This window comes from Oncorhynchus masou, chromosome 33 (assembly GCF_036934945.1).
Source record: "Oncorhynchus masou masou isolate Uvic2021 chromosome 33, UVic_Omas_1.1, whole genome shotgun sequence".
NCBI lineage: Eukaryota > Metazoa > Chordata > Actinopteri > Salmoniformes > Salmonidae > Oncorhynchus > Oncorhynchus masou.
Window position 1 is genome coordinate 21,925,060 of NC_088244.1, and position 21,976 is coordinate 21,947,035.

A 21,976-nucleotide genomic window follows, 5' to 3' on the forward strand; every position below is an offset into this window, starting at 1 on the left:
AGAGGATGTTTTTTCTCATCCTCTTTGATGTGAAACAAACATCACCTCTGTGAAGATCCTCCCTAAAAAAAAAACACACAGAATTCCTGTTTTAACAACATGCTCTATGTATTTACCTTGTTATTGGGTATTTGATAAACATTCTATAAACCCTAACCTTGCAATAAAGTCAAGATTTAAACCAAATTTCACGTCCATGAATTTCAAGTTGTGACGTATGCAACAGGCTGTGTGATGATTTTGATTGTTAGTCATTAATCAAAAGGATCAGGCTTAAATGATGCCAAGATGACACTGGATAACACCTCTACCCAGTGGTAGGGAGTGATAGAGGGGTGTTTAGGGGAAAAGAGGGGACCAGAGGAGGGCAATGGCCAAGAGAAGCCCTCTAGGCCTCAGGGTCCCACTCTGCAGCAGACCCGGTCCAGAATAAACTGGTTATGGGGAGCATTAGCGTGCCCTATTATGGGGTGGATTACCCCCCACCACAGGTGCTGTTATACTCCCTTTTGTGGAACTAAGCCCCCCTGTGTGGGGAGGCATGAGTGGAGGGAGCAGTCGAACCCACTGGCATGGGGAGTTTTCGGCCCCCTCTACCCAGAGTGCTGACAACCACACACACAACCACTCACGCAACCACACACACAACCATGCATTCACACACACAAATCCCCACTCAGACCCCTAACTGGTAGCCACTAAAACCCCTCCAAAAGTGCCAGCTAAGGGATATGAGACAGAGGGAGAGAGACTATCTATCATATCCCAGAATAGAGAGCTCATGCACAGTGCCAGAAGAAAGTGTTTGAAGGGATATGCTGTTATCTCCCTCTGCTATAACATCAACCTCTAAATAATCAGCACATAGGTGAAAGTTATCCATACCCCAGACCTCTTCCACTCTGTCCCATTTGAAACAGAGGAAAGTCCAGCTGGCACTGACGGGAGGGCCATCCCTGCAGCAAGTGCTCCAGACAGGGTTCACCGGGGTGCTGAGGTGTACAGTGCATTCAGAAAGCATTCAGACCCCTTGACTTTTTCCACATTTTGTTACATTACAGCCTTTTTCTAAAATGGATTAAATACAAAAATAATCTCATCAATCTATACACAATACCCAATAATGACAAAGCAAAAACAGGTTATACATTATGGAAAATGTATTAAAAAAACAAAACAGAAATACCTTATTTTCGTAAGTATTCAGACCCTTTGCTATGAGACTCGAAATTGGGCTCAGGCGCATCCTGTTTCCATTGATTATCCTTGATATGTTTCTACAACTTGATTGGAGTCCACCTGTTGGAAATTCAATTGATTGGACATGATTTGGAAAGGTACGCACCTGTCTATATTAGGTCCCACAACTGACAGTGCATGTCAGAGCAAAAACCAAGCCATGAGGTTGAAGGAATTGACCGTAGGCCTCTGAGACAGGATTGTGTCGTGTCACGCCCTGATCTGTTTCACCTGTCCTTGTGCTTGTCTCCACCCCCTCCAGGCGTCGCTCATCATCCCCGGTGTATTTATCCCTGTGTTTTCTGTCACTCTGTGCCAGTTTGTCTTGTTTGCCAGGTCAACCAGCGTTTATCTCCTAGCTCCTATTTTTCCCAGTCTCTGTTTTTCCTAGTCCTCCTGGTTTTGACCCTTGCCTGTCCTGACACCGAACCCGCCTGCCTGACCATTCTTTCTGCCCTGACCTTGAGCCTGCCTAATGCCTTGTACTGTTTGAACTCGGAACTGGTTACTGAAACCCTGCCTGTCCTGACCTCGAGACAGTCTAACACCCTGTACTGTTTGGACTCGCCTGTACCCGAGCTGTCTTTTGCCTACCCCTTGTGTTATAATAAACATCGGAGCTCAATCATCTGCCTCCTGTGTCTGCATATGGGTCTCGCCTTGTGCCCTTATGCCTGGGCATAGATCTGGGGAAGGGTAGAAAAACATGCACTCCACCGATCAGGCCTTTATGGTAGAGTGGCCAAACGGAAGCAACTCCTCAGTAAAAGGCACATTCCAGCCCGCTTGGAGTTTGCGAAAAGGCACCTAAAGACTCTCAGACCATGAGAAACAAGATTCTCTCTATTGTTGAAAACTGTTCTATAATTTAATATGTTTCTTGTTTGTCTATCTTTTCTATGTCTTTTTTTACATGTTTATATATGTTTACAACAAGCAAGTGGAAGATATCCGAATAGGGACATTTGGGAATAATAACATATTGTACGGGAGACATTTGTACTGAGGTGAAGCCGTGTCTATAGTAATGCAAGGTCTCTTTCATGATCACATGAAACATCAATTGCTATGGAAATGCTAGGATATGTTTTTCAATTATGACTTTGTTGTCCTTAAGCCATAACTTTGGAAGTATGCTTGGGGTCATTGTCCATTTGGAAGACCCATTTGTGACCAAGCTTTAACTTCCTGACTGACTGATGTCTTGAGATGTTGCTTCAATATATCCACATAATTTTACTTCCTCATGATGCCATCTATTTTGTGACGTGCACCAGTCCCTCCTGCAGCAAAGCACCCCCACAACATGATGCTGCCACCCCCGTGCTTCCCGGTTGGGATGGTGTTCTTTAGCTTGCAAGCCTCCCCTTTTTCCTCCAAACATAATGATGGTCATTATGGCCAAACAATTCTATTTTTGTTTCATCAGACCAGAGGACATTTCTCCAAAAAGTACGATCTTAGTCCACATGTGCAGTTGCAAACCGTAGTCTGGCTTTTTGGTAGCGGTTTTGGAGCATTGGCTTCTTCCTTGCTGAGTGGCCTTTCAGGTTATGTCGATATAGGACTCGTTTTTACTGTGGATATAGATGCTTTTGTTCCTATTTCTTCCAGCATCTTCACAAAGTCCTTTGCTGTTGTTCTGGGATTGATTTGCACTTTTCGCACAAAAGTACGTTCATCTCTAGGAGACAGAATGCGTCTCCTTCCTGAGTGGTATGACGGTTGCGTGGTTCCATGGTGTTTATACTTGCGTACTATTGTTTGTACAGATGAACGTGGTGTCTTCAGGCCTTTTCGAAATTGCTCCCAAGGATGAACCAGACTTGTGGAGGTCTACAATTTTTGGGGGCTGATTCTCCCATGATGTCAAGCAAAGACGTACTGAGTTTGAAGGTAGGCCTTGAAATAGATCCACAGGCACACCTCCAATTGACTCAAATGATATCAATTAGCCTATCAGAAGCTTCTAAATCCATGACATACTTTTCTGTAATTTTCCAAGTTGTTTAAAGGCACAGTCAACTTAGTGTATGTACACTTCTGATCCACTGGAATTGTAAACAATTGTTGGAAAAATGACTTGTGTCATGCACAAAGTAGATGTCCTAACTGACTTGCCAAAACTATAGTTTGTTAACAAGAAATTTGTGGAGGGGTTGAAAAAAAATAGTTTTAAAGACTCCAACCTAAGTGTATGTAACTTCTGACTTCAATTGTCGGTGGGATGGGCTGAGGGAAGCTGAGGGTTGGGATGTGGAATTGGAGACATGTGGGAGTGGAGATGCTGGGCGGGGATAGAATGATGGTCAAAGATAAAAGTCTAAAAAATAAAGTAAAAATTAAACATAATAAAAAGTAAGTTTGAATGACACTTGAGGGCCAGTGTTTTTACAGCTAATGCCTGTTTGCCTGAGGCTGATGCCGTGCAGGTGTTTGTACACATGCATATACACACACTCTCATTCAAATGCACACATACACGGACACACATACATATAAATAGTGCCAGACATGCACTCAAACATACAGTTGGCCTTGCTGTTATGCTTTTAGTTCTCCTTGATGTCCTTTGTTTTTTGCATTGCTGTTATCTGTTTTTCTTTGCCTTTCTCTTTTTTCTCTTTAGTTCATTTTCTTGGTTGTTGGTGATTGGAGGGGTTATTGGGGGTGGGGAATGGAATTATTTTAACATTTCATTATTATTTCTTCTTGAGGGGGGGGGGACTGTGGGAGGGGTCTCGGGTGGTTGACGGGCAGCTCTTGGGGAACTGTGGGGGGGGGGGGATCTTGGAGGGTTCGGGTCCTTGTTTTTGGCCTTGTGGGAGATCAGTTGACGTGCCCTTGGGCAGGGCATTGACCCTGGATGCTTCTGTGTGTCGCTCTGAGTGGCAGTCTGTTGCATGACTGGTCTGATGTAGTTGTTGAGCGGCTTCACTGCAAGTACATTGTATGTTTTGGATATTCAATAAAATAAAATAAAATAAGTTTCTCTGGTCTGATGAAACCAAGATTGAACTCTTTGGCCTAAATGCCAAGCGTCACATCTGGAGGAAATCTGGCACCATCCCTACGGTGAAGCATGGTGGTGGCAGCAGCATGTTGTGGGGATGTTTTACAGTGGCAGAGACTGGGATACTAGTCAGGATGGAGGGAAAGACGAACGGAGCAAAGTATAGAGAGATCCTTGGTGAAAACCTGCTCCAGAGTGCTCAGCACCTCAGACTGAGGGGAAAGTTTACCTTGCAACAGTACAACGACCCTAAGCACACAGCCAAGACAACGCAGGAGTGGCTTCAGGGCAAGTATCTGAATATCCTTGAGTGGCCCAGCCAAAGCCCGATCAAAAATATTTGGAGAGACCTGAAAGTAGCTTTGCAGCGACACTCCCCATCCAACCTGACAGAGCTTGAGAGGGTCTGCAGAGAACAGGAGAAACTCCCCAAATACAGGTGTGCGAAGCTTGAAGCGTCATACCCAAGAAGACTGGAGGCTGTAATCGCTGCCTAAGGTGCTTCAACAAAGTATTGAGGGTCTGAATACTTATGTAAATGTGATATTTCTAGGGTTTGTTTTCAAATAAATGTCCATAGGTAGTAGAAAGAGGAGGAAGGGAAGAGCTACTAAGGTACACAATAGTAATTTTGGTAGATAGGTGCTCTTTGGTAAAAGGGGTAAGTTGGTCATCAAAAAGAAAGGAGGACCAAGGCACTCTTCATATAATTAATATGCCTTTATTAGTATGGCATGTTCAATAGAAACAAAGTTTTTTAAAAACCGACGAGTTTCGGCTGCATGGCCTTCATCAGGGAGTACAAAAAAAAGGAATACAATGTCCTTTTTTGAACAGCTTTTCCAATTAGCCCTAATTGGAAGAGGGAATGGTAACAAAATTGATTGGACACACCTAGTAAGCAATACTATACACATTAAAAGGTGAAATACTGTGGCTATGTTATCATAGAAATACAACTCCAAACTAGAAGTATCAGAGCACTAAAAGGTAGTTCTAACCTTAAATATGACTGGGAGAAGTGTCAAGAATAAGAAAGCAATATATTCCATCGTACACTAGAACACAGCAAAACATGAACAACAACAGTCTAAACATAGCTGAGGGCAATTTAGCAAAATGTCCACTAGATGACAGCAAATAGACCCATCACGACCCTACAGGAAGGGTGAGAAATCCCTATCTTCATTTAAACCAGGGTATTTAGTGGCTTGTAGTTTGTAAATCCCAAAACTTTCCCTTTTGTTTAACTGTTTAAGACGGTCCCCTTTTCTAATAGAGGCCGGAATATAATCAATACCCATAGCTTGTACGGAGGCAGGGTTGCCATGGTGTAGGGACTTGTAGTGCCTTGCCATGGGGTAGTCTTCATTGCCTACCCGTATGGTATACTTGTGTTCCGCTAAGCAGTCTTGAAGGCGTCTCTTTATCCGTCCAATGTAGAACACCTTGCACGGTGGACATTCCAATCTATAGATGACATGAGTGGTTTCACAGTTAATGAAATGCTTGACGTAATACTCCATTTAGGAAGCTGTGTCAACAAAATACTTCTTCTGTACAATATTACTGCAATGGTTGCAATGGTTACATTTAAAAGAGACCTTGGGTTTGTGGTCAAGCCAAGTTTTTTGAGAGTCACCCGGAAGACAACTGTCCATAGGTGTCTTAAAACCGTTTTTTTGCTTTGTCATTATTGGGTATTGTGTGTAGAATGATGAGGGGGAAAAAAACGAGTTAATCTATTTTAGAATACGACTGTAACATAACAAAATGTGAAGGGGTCTGAATTACTTTCCGAATGCACCATATATAGGGTTGTCTGTGAATGGGTGTACAGCACCGCTCTCCATTCAGGCTACTTACTGTACTAGCTTGCTGGTTCCTATAATTCTTATTGGATGTCCTACTGCTGTGATTTAATAAAAACGAGAATGAAATGAGGATCCAGGGACAGTTCCAGAGTGTAGTCTCTACTAGATGTGGTTTTTATTCAACTAACAGTACATTCTACAGATGCACATGTGTTACATCACCAAGATACAACATGGTCTTGTAATACCTCTTAAAAATTATATTGGTCCTAAAAATATAGAAAGGAACAAATGTAGTCACAAAAACTGTACATTATGAAAAATTCACTTAACACCAGATTTGGTTTTATTCATGTCTTTTAGTTCGTTTTTTTATATAGAAAAAGGAATGTCCCTTTTGTGTAGAAAGGAACACAAAAATGAATTTCCTATCGACCAGTTTGAGTTCAGTGTAAGAAACCACGCTTTAAATAAAACCCGGATTGTGAAGTATCGTCATGCCACCTTCATACCTTTCCCATAACACACCAACCATGCCACGCTAGAGTACCACAGCAGGAGTCATAATACCCAGAACACCTAGCGGTCAAACAGGGAAATGGTTCCAATCATTTTTCCACAATTAATATTTTTCCCATAGGGGATTTTAGAAACTGTGTTTCTAAAACTGTGTTTCTAAAATGCTGTGTTTCATTTAGGCTTACCCTGGGGTGACATTTCAATTACCTTCTAAAATCTCTCTCAGACAAGGTGACTTTTATCAATGTATTCACCCCCCAAAAATGAATTGCTAATTAGGCTATCAAAAATAACTCCAAATGCCATGATGATCTGGACGAGACCGCCGAATTGAGGCAAAGGTAAGAATACCTGGATTAACTAATGTTTTCTAAATGTGGTATTGTGTAAATTGGCTACATTACTTTAAAAATTGACAATTGTGTGAACTGTCTCATGCAAGTTTTAAATTAACAATACCTGTTACTAAAGGTGTCAGCTAGAGAAGACATGCAGGAGCTTGCAGGGCTTTGTCGTTTTGCATATCTACTTTGATGCTAATTAGCATTTTCAAATCAGAGTAAAAAGAGAAAAATATATAAATAAAAAAAGTCACCTTGTCCGAGAGAGATTTACATGGTGATCAAAATGTCACACCTGGGTAAGCCTACACGAAACACAACCCTTTAAGTGTTTTTCCCCATATTGGAACAATTTACGGTGGAAAAGCAATTGAAACCATTTAGATCGCTAGTATTGTATGGGTATTATGACTCCTCCACTGTGGGGCTCTATAGAGCACAGTGGCCACTAAAAAAAAAAAAAAACAGATTCATACCTGGAACATGAGCTTAGCAAAATGTGGACATACTTGTTTTGAAGGCTTTTAATCAGTAGGTGTCTAGAACAAAATGTTTCTCTTTTAACACACAAGTGATACCTGTTCCTGCGCTTCACTGTCAAGATTCAGAAACCCACAAGCAGAAGAAACCTCTCAATGCATATTTACTGTTATTCTGCAGTATTCATAAGAGTTATAGCTTCTCCCCAATTTTAAAACGGTTACATCAAGTTATCAAGCTTTTATTTTTTTATTTTTTTTTGGGGGGGGGTGTATGTTTCTACGTTAATTTGAAATTGATGAGACTAAACATTTCCAGTGTTAAACAAATTCCTATGAAGGTCCTTTAAATTTAGTGAGAAAAAAAATGCATTGTAAGAAATATTGAGTGACAATTTTCTGTAAAATCAAAACAATTCTTCCCATGAATGGGTGTCGCTAAAAAATGTGACATCATTTTGTTTGCGAACAGTCAACCAATAAGATTTCAGCAGCCTGCTAGCTCTCTGCACAATTTGACCAATATGGTAAAGAGCTGCAACACAAAGCAAACCGCATTTAATAATGGCGGTAGCGTCATTTCAGTTCTATTGACACCATCTATGAACACACCACACCTGACAATTCCCGTTGTTGTGACTACCGGTCTTAGTTGTCATTATGGAGCAGGAAAAAAAAGAAGGTCTAAAGACAAGACAGAAAAGACAATAAAGCCTCCAGTTTCTGAAACCATTGACCTTCACAAAGCAGCAGGAGTGCGGGTGTGTATGAGTTAGGTCAGGGGTTGCATTACACAATGTAAGTCTTCAGGGGGAAAAAAACAAAAAAACACTCCTTTCCATTTTGTTTTACTGGCCTTTTCATAAATCGTCTAGACATCTCAACTATATAGTCTGTACACATTCACTACAAGCTATTGCTATTAAATAATCCCAGCTATTGTACTCTATATATACACATATATAGAATATATAATAAAAATATAGTGAGAAAAATTGCTTCAGGCATAAGACCATACTACATTTCCATTGAACAGTTAAAAGAGGGTCCAATCCCAAAGTGTTTGAGTTCAGAGAGGACCTTATGGTTTTGATCTATATGGTGGAAACGATGTCCGAGCATGTCCGGTCTGCAGTGACGCATTGGTCTGGCAGACCTCCTGTCGCGGTCAGAGGGCAGAGTTTGAGAACCCAATCCGCTCAGGGCCTCAGACCCTCCTCCTGCCCCCAGAGGAAGGGATGGACGAATACCGTGGCCTTATGAGACAAGGGGTGTGGCTTAGGAGAGAACATGACAACAGGAAAATTCCAAACAGGTGGCTAGGTACAGAAGGGAGGGTGCAGAGGGAAGAAGAGAGCTCAAACATCCCCCTCTGTCGTCGAGAGAATTTCAAGCCAACGGTCGAGGTTTAAAAAAAGGTGAAGCAGAGAAAGGGAAAAACAAGAACAGACAAATATCCAAATCTATACATAGATCTATACATATATGTATACAGCGAGCCGGAGGATACTCCGGCCCAGACAGTCTTCGTAGTAACGGGGAGCGTAAGCATCAGCCAATGGGTGACCCTGCCCCCAGCTCAAGAGTCCTATTGGTCTTTGCTCGCGTAGAACTCAGCCCAGCGGTTCTCGAAGAAGCGCTTCATGGAGTGTCCAGCCATGCCCACCTCGGACGTGTCCTCGTTGAACAGCTCGCAGTTGTTGAACACCAGATGGGCGTCTGCTGCAAACTCCTCACAGCTGCAGTACCTGGAGAGCAGAGAAGAGAAAAAAACGGTCAAATATAAGCGTACACATTTTCTGTAACATTGTTGAAAATGAAAGGAACCGGCCTCATTATGGAAGTTTGGGTCATGTTGTAGACACAGTTTTATTATCCTTGTGGGGACCCAGTGTTGTAGTAGTCAAGACCACATATTGAGTGTCTCGGTCTTGTCTCGGTGTTATTTGCATCTCTGTCTTGACTTGGTCTCGGGATAGTGAGGACTGGTAATTTCTTTGAGACCGGCCAAAACCAGTGGAGTAAAAAAAAAAAAAAACTCATAATTAACAGCTTCCATTCATTCAGCGCATAAAACTGCTTCCTGGGGCCAAATATATACACTCCTTTCTTGAAACAATATCTGAACAACCTTTATATCTATTATAGACACGTTTGCGAAGTGGTGAACCTATAGGCCTCCAGTGTGTGACAGGTTAGTAGAGTGGTGAACCTATAGGTCTTCAGTGTGTGACAGGTTAGTAGAGTGGTGAACCTATAGGCCTCCAGTGTGTGACAGGTTAGTAGAGTGGTGAACCTATAGGCCTCCAGTGTGTGACAGGTTAGTAGAGTGGTGAACCTATAGGCGTCCAGTGTGTGACAGGTTAGTAGAGTGGTGGACCTATAGGCCTTCAGTGTGTGACAGGTTAGTAGAGTGGTGAACCTATAGGCCTTCAGTGTGTGACAGGTTAGTAGAGTGGTGAACCTATAGGCCTCCAGTGGGTGACAGGTTAGTAGAGTGCTGAACCTATAGGCCTCCAGTGTGTGACAGGTTAGTAGAGTGGTGAACCTATAGGCCTTCAGTGTGTGACAGGTTAGTAGAGTGGTGAACCTATAGGCCTCCAGTGGGTGACAGGTTAGTAGAGTGCTGAACCTATAGGCCTCCAGTGTGTGACAGGTTAGTAGAGTGGTGAACCTATAGGCCTCCAGTGGGTGACAGGTTAGTAGAGTGCTGAACCTATAGGCCTCCAGTGTGTGACAGGTTAGTAGAGTGGTGAACCTATAGGCCTCCAGTGTGTGACAGGTTAGTAGAGTGGTGAACCTATAGGCCTCCAGTGGGTGACAGGTTAGTAGAGTGGTGAACCTATAGGCCTCCAGTGTGTGACAGGTTAGTAGAGTGGTGAACCTATAGGCCTCCAGTGTGTGACAGGTTAGTAGAGTGGTGGACCTATAGGCCTTCAGTGTGTGACAGGTTAGTAGAGTGGTGAACCTATAGGCCTCCAGTGGGTGACAGGTTAGTAGAGTGCTGAACCTATAGGCCTCCAGTGTGTGACAGGTTAGTAGAGTGGTGAACCTATAGGCCTCCAGTGTGTGACAGGTTAGAAGAGTGGTGAACCTATAGGCCTCCAGTGTGTGACAGGTTAGAAGAGTGGTGGACCTATAGGCCTCCAGTGTGTGACAGGTTAGTAGTGGTGAACCTATAGGCCTCCAGTAAGACAGCAGTCACACACAGAATGATGTTAAAGCACCACTACATAGGGCCGATGGAAAGACAGCAGTCACACACAGCATGATGTCAAAGGATAATCAGTCCATAAACTGACATAACCAGTAGGTCCCAATCAGAAGAATACAAAAACACAACCATTAAGAATTTCCCAATTGAAATGCAGTGCCATGGGAAATTATTCAGACCCCTTGACTTTTTCCACATTTTGTTACAGCCTCTAAAATGGATGATATATATTTTTTAAATCCTCAGCAATCTACACACAATACCCCATAATGACAGAGTGAAAACAGTTTAGAAATTTTAAATGTATTAAAAATACAAAAAATAAATATTTACGTAAGTATTCAGACCCTTTGCTATGAGACTCTAAATTGAGCTCAGGTGCATCCTGTTTCCATTTATCATCCTTGAGATGTTTATTTAACTTGATTGGACTCCAAATGTGGTAAATTCAATTGATTGGACATGATTTGGAAAGGCACACAACTAAGGTCACACGGTTGTTAGTGCATGTCAGAAAAATAAATAAGCCATGAGGTCGAAGGAATTGTCCGTAGATGCTCCGAGACAGGATTGTGTTGAAGTACAGATTTGGGGAAGGGTACCAAAACATTTCTGCAGCATTGAAGGTCCCCAAGAACACAGTGGCCTCAATCATTCTTAAAAGAAAGAAGTTTGGAACCACCAACTCTTCATAGAGCTGGCTGTCTGGCCAAACTGAGCAATCGGGGGAGATGGGCTTTGGTCAGGGAGGTGACCAAGAACCCGATGGTCACTGACAGAGCTCCTCTGTGGAGATGGGATAACCATCCAGAAGTACAACCACCTCTGCAGCACTCCACTAACGTTTAAAGTGCAGATATGAAACAGACCATGATAAAAAAAAAAGTAAAATGGTCAGTGAGTTTCTCTCATTTGCGTCTGGAAGTAGCTAGGTAGCCAACTTTAAGCCAGTTAGCTTGGGTGCTTGTTTGGGACAAGCATACATTGGCAAGCAAGCTACAGAAGGATGAGGAGGCTACAATTCCATGTGTCAAATGGCTTGTTTATATAAAGGCCTAATGTAGCTCTGATTGGCTATAGGTCCTGGACAAGACAGATGGTTTTATTTGGTTTTATTTACTGCAGTGTCTATTAAATTGTCCAAACGCACAGCTTTCCCACTCTATATTGCTATAGAATTTTCACAAATGCTATAGCATACGTAATTCCCAAACATCCTAAGAATGTATGATAATGTGGTAGATTTTTAAAGTGCAATATTCTTCCTGGGGGGTGTAAATGAACAATTTCTCTCAATAAATGACAGCTAAAATGCTGTGTTCTACTTTAAATGCAATAATGTTTTTTCAAAGAGATGATTAAACAACAAGCACGCCACAATAACAAACAGTTCCACTCACCAGATGATAATTTGAAACTTAACTTCTTGTTGAAAGTTATAAGCTAATAAATTAGCAACAACATCCTCTTTGTATAAAAACATATGGTAACTTCTGCCTATCAAACGGTCCTACCCACTACAAGTCAAAATGTGACTGGTTGATTCCACTGTCACTCCAAAATGTTGCCCTCATACAGTTGAACGGCAGTTGCCTTTAACTTCTGATGGCCTAGTCAACAGCTGGCGTAGCTAGCTAGATTTATCTCCACAAAAACCAGCAAAGAGAAAAAAAGATCCAATCAGGATTTCTCTTCAGCGTTAACCCTTTCCAACAAAAACTGAAGCGATTAAATCAGAACATCATTGAAAATATTATTATTTAATATATCCTTAGCCCTTCTCTGAAGGACCATTATTCCCCACTGTTTGGGTTAGTAATAATTTTTGTGGCTCTATTTTCCCTCAGCATGTATTTTTTCACTATTCTGAATGTCTAAAGAATCCATATGTTGTTCTGAAATATGAAGCCAGAAATACTGGACATTTTGAACTCTTATTATGGTGTTGTTTTGACAAAATTACAATCATGGTCTTGAATTGGACTCGCATGTTTCTGGTCTCGGTCTCGCCTCAGTCTTGCCCCCCCCCTCCAGTCTTGAATCGGTCTCGCCTTATGTGATCTTGAACACAACACTGTGGGGACCTAAAATCCTATTTTCTCTAACCCCTAAAGATGACCCTAAACTAACCCCTAAGCTTAAATTAGCCTGTCTTTGTGGGCAAAAGGAAATGTCCCCACAAGGGAGAATTTTCGTTATTTCACTATCCTTGAGGGCACTTCCGGTACCCACAAGCATAGTAATACAAGCCCACACACAGACAGAGAGAGAGAATAAGTGGCCCCCATACCCTCCCTGCAGCAGCCTCTCCCTCATGGTGAGGAAGTCCATGGGGTTCTTGATGATGCGTCGGTAGCCGGGTACCATGCGGGGGTTGACGGGCTCCAGGAAGGGCCAGGCGTCAGCATGAGACTCCATTTCCATCAGGATGATTCTACACACAAAACACACGTCAGTTAGAACTGGACTATCATCACAATAGTGAGAACATGAATCTAATGGTCTTATAGAAGCCCCTGGAGCAACGGGACACGATAACTCATTTGAGGTGAGTCATTTAATATCATGTTCTATAACCACTGCAACATTGTGACACTACAACTGATCGGAGGTCAGACTCACTCGCAGTAGGTGAGGTCGGGCTGGTTGCGGGTGGTCATGCGGCGGCGCTTGGCGGGTGAGAAGCCCGCTGTGCGTCCTCCATCTCCAGAGTAACGGGAGGATAAGGCAGGGCCACCGTCCTTATGCCGTGTTGCCATATTAGCACCACCACCGCTGCGTTTGCTGGGCACCGCCTCTTCGTCAGAACTGTCGTCTTCGTACCTCCTCTTCTTCACCCGGGTCCTCTGCTTGGAGGAGCGATGGTTGCTACGTGGTGACTCACCGTCACTAGCCTTATAAACAACATGACACAGTGAGACAGGGATGAAATAACAGCCCTGGGAGAAAGGTTAAGGAGGCCACGGGGAGCAGAAATTACAGGGGGTACTGCTGTGGCAGGTTTTTGAAGTAGGTTCTGACAATATTATGGTTTAATACACTCGGGACAAAAATGTGTGTGTATGTGTTCATGTTGTTTCACCATATATTACTATTGTAATTATGTTGCACCATCGTGGCTTTTTGGTTGGATTTACAAAAAGTAAATCAGCGTATAGTTTCTTAATCTAAGCCAAGTTGAATGGTCTGAACAGTTCACCCTTCTGAACTCCCCCCTGGCTAGATGAGCAGTGACCCCTGTTGTGGTCCATAAGGGTAGCCAAGCAGAGTGCAGCCCCAGTCAGTACTCACCTTGGAGACGCAGGTGGGGCAGAACCAGTCCCCCTCTGGCACCTGGGTAACCTTTGGCCTCAGGCAGTACATGTGGCAGCCACGGTCACAGCCGTCACACAACAGCAGGTACTCATCATTATCCCCCTTCCTGCACACCTGACACGTCTACACCACACAGACAGGGATACAGTTGGCTTTAAGGGAAATGCTCCGTTGCCATCTTTCAGACTACGGTGCAATACTACCTGTGTTTACTGTAAGTTGCTTTGGATCAAAGGGTCTTCTCAATGATCTCATCAGCATGTCACTACTATGATATTTGCCATAGGAATGTTCTATATTCCTTGTTTCACTTACATCCATAATATTATTCCCTTCATAATAATGGTTTCTAATCTCAGTGTACATATTGAGTATTGCTACTGGGCTTGTCCCCACCACTTTGACCACAGATCTCTCCCATGCGATGGCCTTCTCCAGCTGCAGCAGACACAGACATAGCTGGGGGGCGCTCCGACAGCGGTCCAGGGCCTGGCGCCATGTCCGCAATCTGGGGGTGATCTCACTCTCCAGACTGTGGCAAAGAGATTATAAAAATAGGTCTCAACACAATTAAGGGCTGAAGTGAGACAAAGGTTTAAATCACTCTGAAAAGCTTTGAGCAATTTGACCAAATACCACACAAATCTAATCCATGATATTATTAAATCACGCTCCACTCCACCCTTTCCAACCTCTGACCCCAACCCTGTCCCTCCCACCTCATGACATCCATCTGGCCCATCTGGCTCTCCTCGGGGGTGAGGGGGGCGAGACGCACCACCTCGGCCAGGTTCCAGAGGGGCTCCTTCAGGTAGCGCCGTTCGATGTTTCTCTCCAGGTTGGCCAGGCGAAGGACGGCCAGGTCCAGCGGGTGGCTGGCCACACGGGGCAGGTCTGACCACTCCTTCTTGGTCCGCACGATCCAGTCGTCCCGGGGGTCCACATCATGCTCGTAGTACTGCAGGTCGTCACGCGTGGAGTCCACCTCTGGAACTGTGTAGGGCTGAGGAGGAGAGAGAATGACAGAAAATAGATTATAGTTCTCGACAATCAAAAAGCAGTGAAGCAAAGGACTTTAAAGCTAGAGCAAGACTTAAAAGGGTTGTGAGGTACGGCGGGCGAGGTAAGCAGTACGTGGGTAAAACTAAATATGGGAAAAAATAAATATTACAACCTGTGTTGTGATAATTGCATTTTTTGCTCTATAACCTGTTAGTTTAAATGCCTTGCGACTGTGATATTGTCGCTGCCTTTAGGCCTATACCAACCACACCTCTGTTTCATCACAAAATGGGAGAGCAAGTTAACTGTTAACTCTGTCCGGAGAAGTCTACAAAGCATATTGTATGTAACAAACTTAAGTGACCTACAGCACGGTTAAGCAAGTTAACGTTTCCGACATTTTCAGACCACTAAACAACTATTACATTAAAAACCAGAGAAAACAGGAGCTGCTTCCACTATTCCAGAACCAATTCAACTTCACCATCAAATCACCTATGCTTAGTCTAATACAGGTGACAACGAAAAGATACCAAAAACTATTTAGTCAAACGTAAGCTAAATATGATGTGGCTGTCCATGGTACTGATTTCTGTGAGCGCAAGTATAAAAACCTGTTGACTCACCCTACTTGTAGAGATACGCCAATGCCGCCATCCTCTCATGTCGACAAAATGGTCTATCACGGTCAGGCTACCTGGCTAAAATCCTTACGCGCAAGCCTAACTTCCTTTCATGGGCCTTCTACATCTAACTACATATTGAACTTCCATCCTCTCTGGCCAGGGGCAGAATGTATGAGTTAATAGTTGGATCAGAATCACAGTAATAATCATTGGCCAGTACAGAGAATTAAGTAAAACCACAAGTCCAAATCCCCATCTGCAGCCATGGCTAATTTAGGAAAGGGACAATTTAGGCGAGCTAGCCAGCCACTGGAGGACAACAGGATGCAACAATTCAAGTTGTTTCGGTCAATGATGTATGCTCTCAATGCAATTTTATAGGAGTGACGGCAAATCCAAACTGGCTTCCCTTGACACTTTTTTCACTCAGTTTAGCTCAATGCTGATTGGCTATTATTTTAATCAAGGGAGGCTAAATGCTCGCTGGCTTCCCCTGCATTCAATGCTATGGGTGGCAAACATGTCATACTCTTTTGGACCAGACAGCATCAGATTGATGGCCTACACAGAGACAGATGTGTGCTGTTTCACTTGCTTGGATACTTTTATCTGATGATACATTCAGCCTCTTGCAAATTTAAAGAAAATTATCAAACGGAGAGACAAAATAAATGAATGTTTGCTTTTTTACTTGGTACATTTTTTGGGGAACCCTGGCTTCCTCTGGCATCCATGAATACACGCCACTGGAGGTAGGTAAGGTGGGCAAGGTAAGGTGGGCGAGGTAAGGTGGGCGAGGTAAGGTGGGCGAGGTAAGGTGGGCGAGGTAAGGTGGGCGAGGTAAGGTGGGCGAGGTAAGGTGGGCGAGGTAAGGTGGGCAAGGTAAGGTGGGCAAGGTAAGGTGGGCAAGGTAAGGTAAGGTGGGCGAGGTGAGCAAGGTAAGGTGGGTAAGGTAAGGTGGGCGAGGTAAGGTGGGCAAGGTAAGGTAAGGTGGGCGAGGTGAGTAACGTAAGGTGGGCAAGCTGAGGTAAGGTAAGGTGGGTAAGGTAAGGTGGGCAAGGTAAGCGAGGTGAGGTAAGGTGGGCAAGGTGAGGTGGGCAAGGTGAGGTGGGCGAGGTGAGGTGGGCAAGGTAAGGTGGGCGAGGTGAGGTAAGGTGGGCAAGGTAAGGTGGGCGAGGTGAGGTAAGGTGGGCAAGGTAAGGTGGGTAAGGTAAGGTGGGCGAGGTGAGCAAGGTAAGGTGGGCGAGGTGAGGTAAGGTAAGGTGGGAAAGGTAAGGTGGGTAAGGTAAGGTGGGCGAGGTGAGGTAAGGTGGGCAAGGTAAGGTGGGTAAGGTAAGGTGGGTAAGGTAAGGTAAGGTGGGCGAGGTGAGTAACGTAAGGTGGGCAAGCTGAGGTAAGGTAAGGTGGGCGAGGTGAGGTCAGTTGGGTAAGGTAAGGTAAGTTGGGCGAGGTAAGTGAGTGCAGACATCAAAATGATACATTTTTTAAGCCATAACTATTTTCAAAATATAAAAGCAGGCCCCTAAAAACCAGAGGTTGGGTGAATATAAGGAACACAGAGAGCGCTTATTTCAAACAGTGTTAGGAGCAGGAGTGTTGACGTGACAACTCTAGACACACTGGCTGTGTCCGAATACCTGTACTTGTAATCTAAATAGTAGGCATACAATTTTTTTTTTATAGTATGTGACATTTCAAAAAAAATTGTATGCATTAAATGACAGGATGTCATATACTCATTTTGGATTTTCATTTAGTAGAATTCACTGAAGAGAATTGTCTTTCCAGACACATGTGACAACAGCTAATAATCGCACTGCACCAAAATTAACAAAATGGCAGAAATCAACATAATTGCACATTGATAACGTATTCTCAGTAGGATGAGCCTAGTCGTTGACTACTTTATCCGCTTTTACTTAAAAGTATGTTCCAAATAGTATGTAGTACAGAGTATGCAGTTTAAGTAGTAGACAAGACAGATTTCAGACACAGCGTCTCCTTTTAAATTTTAGGAGGTGACAAAAATAATTCTTAAAAAGGGAAACATGAAGACTTGTGAAAGAGTGTAGATCCAAAAGAAGGGTGAGGATGTGTGAATTGTAGATCGAAAACCTAGTTTGTACCTGGAATCCTGCGGCTGGCGTTTCCGTGTTATTGTCAGTGTCGCTCCTTCCATTCTGAGGAGCCATCTTGAAATATAAGTAATGGACATATGATGTGATGAGTGTGAAAAGTTTCCCTGTTTTTGTATGACAATGCCAGGAGGGGGACACGGTCACTGTACAAACTGCAGCAGCACATGCCACCTACGCCACCCTCTGGACATTCAGTGCAACTGCAGCCATAGTAAAAAATAAACAGAAAAAAAACGACAAAATATAAACTGACAAGCTCTAGACATTTCAAACCCAACTTACTTTACAAACTACCAGGCACCCACACTACCCATGCATCCCTGTGTGCATCTCAACAGTCTAAAGTGTCCTCCTTGATTTGTTCTGCACAGATCTAAAAAGGCAGTAACTTTGGGGATGATATGACGGGAAATGTATTTCAGGATCAACTCTCCACTATCTGTGTTTCCAGAGCAGTGCAGATGAGGGATGCCAGTAGGGATAGAAAGAAACTTTAGACTATTGAGACAGGGCCCCTCTGTCCCCCTGGCGTCTCACCTTGAGGTGCAGGTCGGCGGCAATGACCCTCTGCTCCAGGTCCTCCACCCAGCGGAGGGCTCCGACGTCTGTCTCCAGGGCCCGCTCCTGGACCTGCCATGGCTGCTGCAGGGACTCTAGCAGGGCCTCTCCCTCCTTCACCTTCACCTGGAATATAGGGTCTGATGGGGGGACGGAGAGAAGGGAGATACAAGAGGATAGAGAGAGATAGACAGAAGAGAAAAAAGGACAAGGAAAGTGTCATCATCCCGTTTCCATTCATTACAACAACATACTTCTTTAAAGTAACATTGATGTCCAAAGCAGCTTCACTATGAAACAACCAAATCTGACACACTATGACTTTTCATATCCCAATCTTTTCCTGACCAGTGCTCACTGACTCACCGTTGATGGGCCGTGTGCAGACCTCAGCCAGATACTCCATGTGTTTGCCCAAGTGTTTGTGGAGCACCTTCTCCCGGATGCCTCGTGGGTGCAGGGCCTGCAGGGTGGCTGTCAGGTCCTCAGGCTCCTTTATCCACCACCAGCCACGCACCATTGCTAACAAAACAGCAGCAACACACACACACTTGACATCAGCATCACACCTATAGCATTGCACGTTAGCAAACCATGCTAGCCATAATCGGCTAACCACACATAAGCATATGATTAGATTTTATATAAGAGTTTTGCTACTTCGGATAACCATACATAATCATGTAAGCCAAATCCGCAGCTCAAATTGCATTATGTTTACATTGCTGACAAGTGTCATCGTCAGACACTACAGATGATATTGGATAATCCGTAGGTAGTTTTCAATAGAATGTGTAAAAAAAAAAATGTTTTAAAGGATTGAACTGAATGGCTTACATGCTGGAATGGGCTTGACAACGAGCTGAGTGAAGTACTGTTGCTCTATCTCCTGGAAGAGTGTGGAAGAAGGGCGGCCACGACGCTTAGCTGCAGCCGCTCTAGCGCCAACCCTGCGGGCGGGACTGCCACCCCTCCTCCGCCTGCGCCCTGGTTTGGCTGGGCTGGGGGTCACCTGGGGTGTGGGGTCTGGTACAGACTGGAGAGAGGGAGAAAGATAGTTTAATAAGAGATAAAAAAAAAATCTTCTTTGATGAAGAAAACATGTTCAACAGTAGTAATTTATGTTGAGTGTTCTCTCCCATGAGGGTCCTGAAGTGTGTGCAGGGGGCTGAGGGGGAATCACCTGCAGCAGTGGAGCAGCAAGGGCGGGCAGGGTGCTGGGGGTCAGAGGGAGGCGTTTGGGCGGCTTGCTGGGGGGGGTCTGAGGTTCTGTCAGAGAGGTTTTGTCACAAGGCTGTTTTGGCAGCAGGTTGAACCACTGCCCCTGTTTCTCCGCCATCTCTTTCACGCTATCCTCTTGTAGTCTGCCTTTAGGTCCCGTCCCTGTTATTGGCTCCGTCCCGTTGGTTAAGGCGCCCTGCAATTGGCTGAGACAGTTACTGAAAGTGGACTGAGTGAGGTCTTCTGTTCCATTGGTGGTGGTGGTCTCCGGGGAAATGCCTGGCCCCGACTCCTCCCCGCCGGACTTGCTGCTACGGCGACGGCGGCGACACTTGGCGGTGCGGAGGTGTAGCTCCACCTCTGGTTTGATCTTGCGGGGGCGACCCCGGGCCCTGGGACTGCTCATAAGAGAGGCGGTGCCGGGGAGAGGGTCCTCTTTAGGGGGCAAGGAGGTCTGGGACTGGGGAGAGGAGGCGGGAGGGGCAGGGGTGGTAGTGGGCTTCTCCTCCACTTTGGGTTCCCTCTTCAGAAGAGTGACGGGCACCTCCTTCACCAGGATATCTTCTGTCGCTAACAGACAGAGAGGATGGATATGTTTAGAGTCAATAAAAAGATGGCTAGCAGAGAGTTGAGGGCAGTTGCTCTACAACTCACCTAGGATCTCCTCAGGCCCCTCCACCAGCACCCCTCCCAGGTGGGGCAGGAGCCAGTATCTCCGGCGGAACCGGTCCTGGCCCAGAGACACCGCCCGCAGGGAGTGGGAGGACTGGAGCAGCTTCTTACGGAAAAACACCTGTCGCTGTGGAGGAGAAAAAAAATATAAAACATACATATACACACAAAAGTAAGTGAACACCCTTTCAAATTAGTCGATTTGTTTATTTCAGCCACACCCGTTACTGACAGGTGTATAAAAATCAAGCACACAGCCATGCAATCTACAGCGCAGACAAACCTTGGCAGTAGAATGGCCTTACTCAAGAACGCAGTTCATTGTGGCACCGTCACAGGATGCCACCTTTCCAACAAGTCAATTCGTCATATTTCTGCCCTGCTAGCGCTGCCCCGGTCAATTGTAAGTGCTGTTATTGTGAAGTGGAACCGCCTAGGAGCAACAACAACTCTACCGCAAAATGGTAGGTCACACAAGATCACAGAACGGGACCGCCGAGTGATGAAGTGCGTTTTCAATTTTCACCTAAAATGACATACCCAAATCTAACTGCCTGTAGCTCAGGCCCTGAAGCAAGGATATGCATATTATTGGTACCATTTGAAAGGAATCACTGAGGTTTGTGGAAATGTGAACTGAATGGAGGAGAATATAACACAATCGATCTGGGTCGAAGAAAATACAAAAGACAAAAACCAACACAATAGATCTGGTAGACTACAAAAAAACAAAAACGTTTTTTCTACCACCATCTTCGAAATGCAACAGGAAGGTCCCAAATTTGGCCATCACTCTGGATGTAATTCCGATGGTGTCCACTAGATTGCAGCAGTGCATGTGCAAAGTTTCAGACTAATAACTTGAAGTATGAGCAAACTACATGACATTTAGTGTGAAGTCACCCAGGTACATTTGGGAAAATCGTGAAGGAGACACTTACATTTTTCTGCAAGAATATCGTCAAATCTGTATACTTGGACTTTGATTTCGCTTTCCAGTATTAGTAGCCATATCGAAAATTCAACATTTGCAAAACACCCTGTTTTCATAACTCTACATATTCTTGTCATTTTTGTCCAAAAGGAAAAGGCTTGCTGTCACACAAGGTTAGCAGCAGAACTTGGCGACAGAGTCGGGGTTTCCACATACTCCCGTAAAGCCCAGCTCGTTGGCTATCTAGCTAGCGTTGTTGGACCCCGATTGGTGCTTATTTGACAAAGTTACAGTCAATCAAGTGAAGACCAACCACGTAACCTGCGCGCCATGAAGGCGTCGCTATCTGATCAAATTTGGTGTCCTATAGGATATAGTACACTCATAATTATATAGTGAAGTCTGGGTACGTTCTCGGATCTCGGAGGAATAAATACGAATGTGATTTAACTGGTTGAAACAACATTTCGGGTTAGATTTTCACAGATTCCATTGTTTGCAAATTGAACGAGTGGAAATACAAAATCAAACGTGCAGGATATGAAAAAGTATTTTATCTAACAAAATGACACTTCATGTTATGTCTGGGACCCTTTGGATGATACAATTCTGAAATCTAGTTCTGATTTAAGTACACATTTCACCTTCAGCGGTGAATTTATCAAACCTATCGCTGTGAAAAAAGGTGTTTTGTTGTTAGGAGCTCTCAAACAATAGCATGGCATTTATTTGCAGTAATAGCTACTGTAAATTGGACAGTGCAGTTATATTAACAAGAATTTAAGCTTTCAGCCGATATAAGACACATATGTACCGACATTTGTTGTTTCTCTAAAATCTGATTTTTAACAACTGTCCTGTTGACGGGACGCCTATCCCTACGTTAAGCGT

The 21,976-nt window shown here is 44.2% G+C and overlaps 1 protein-coding gene across 2 annotated transcripts in view; it reads right to left on the reverse strand.

Annotated features, from left to right (window-relative positions):
* Positions 1-6,217: 6,217 nt before the first annotated feature.
* LOC135528008 (bromodomain adjacent to zinc finger domain protein 2A-like) overlaps positions 6,218-21,976 on the reverse strand; it is a 28,213-nt gene continuing 12,454 nt past the window's right edge. The window contains exons 18-29 of one of the 2 annotated variants that reach the window (XM_064956759.1): positions 20,134-20,278; positions 19,442-20,049; positions 19,096-19,294; positions 18,625-18,780; positions 18,238-18,398; positions 17,689-17,754; positions 14,654-14,937; positions 14,331-14,466; positions 13,911-14,057; positions 13,242-13,513; positions 12,910-13,053; positions 6,218-9,153 (exon numbers count right to left, since the gene is read on the reverse strand). In XM_064956759.1, coding sequence (XP_064812831.1) covers positions 8,994-9,153; positions 12,910-13,053; positions 13,242-13,513; positions 13,911-14,057; positions 14,331-14,466; positions 14,654-14,937; positions 17,689-17,754; positions 18,238-18,398; positions 18,625-18,780; positions 19,096-19,294; positions 19,442-20,049; positions 20,134-20,278 — 2,478 coding nt within the window. In that variant the 3' untranslated portion in view covers positions 6,218-8,993. The other variant, XM_064956760.1, reaches the window with a different exon arrangement.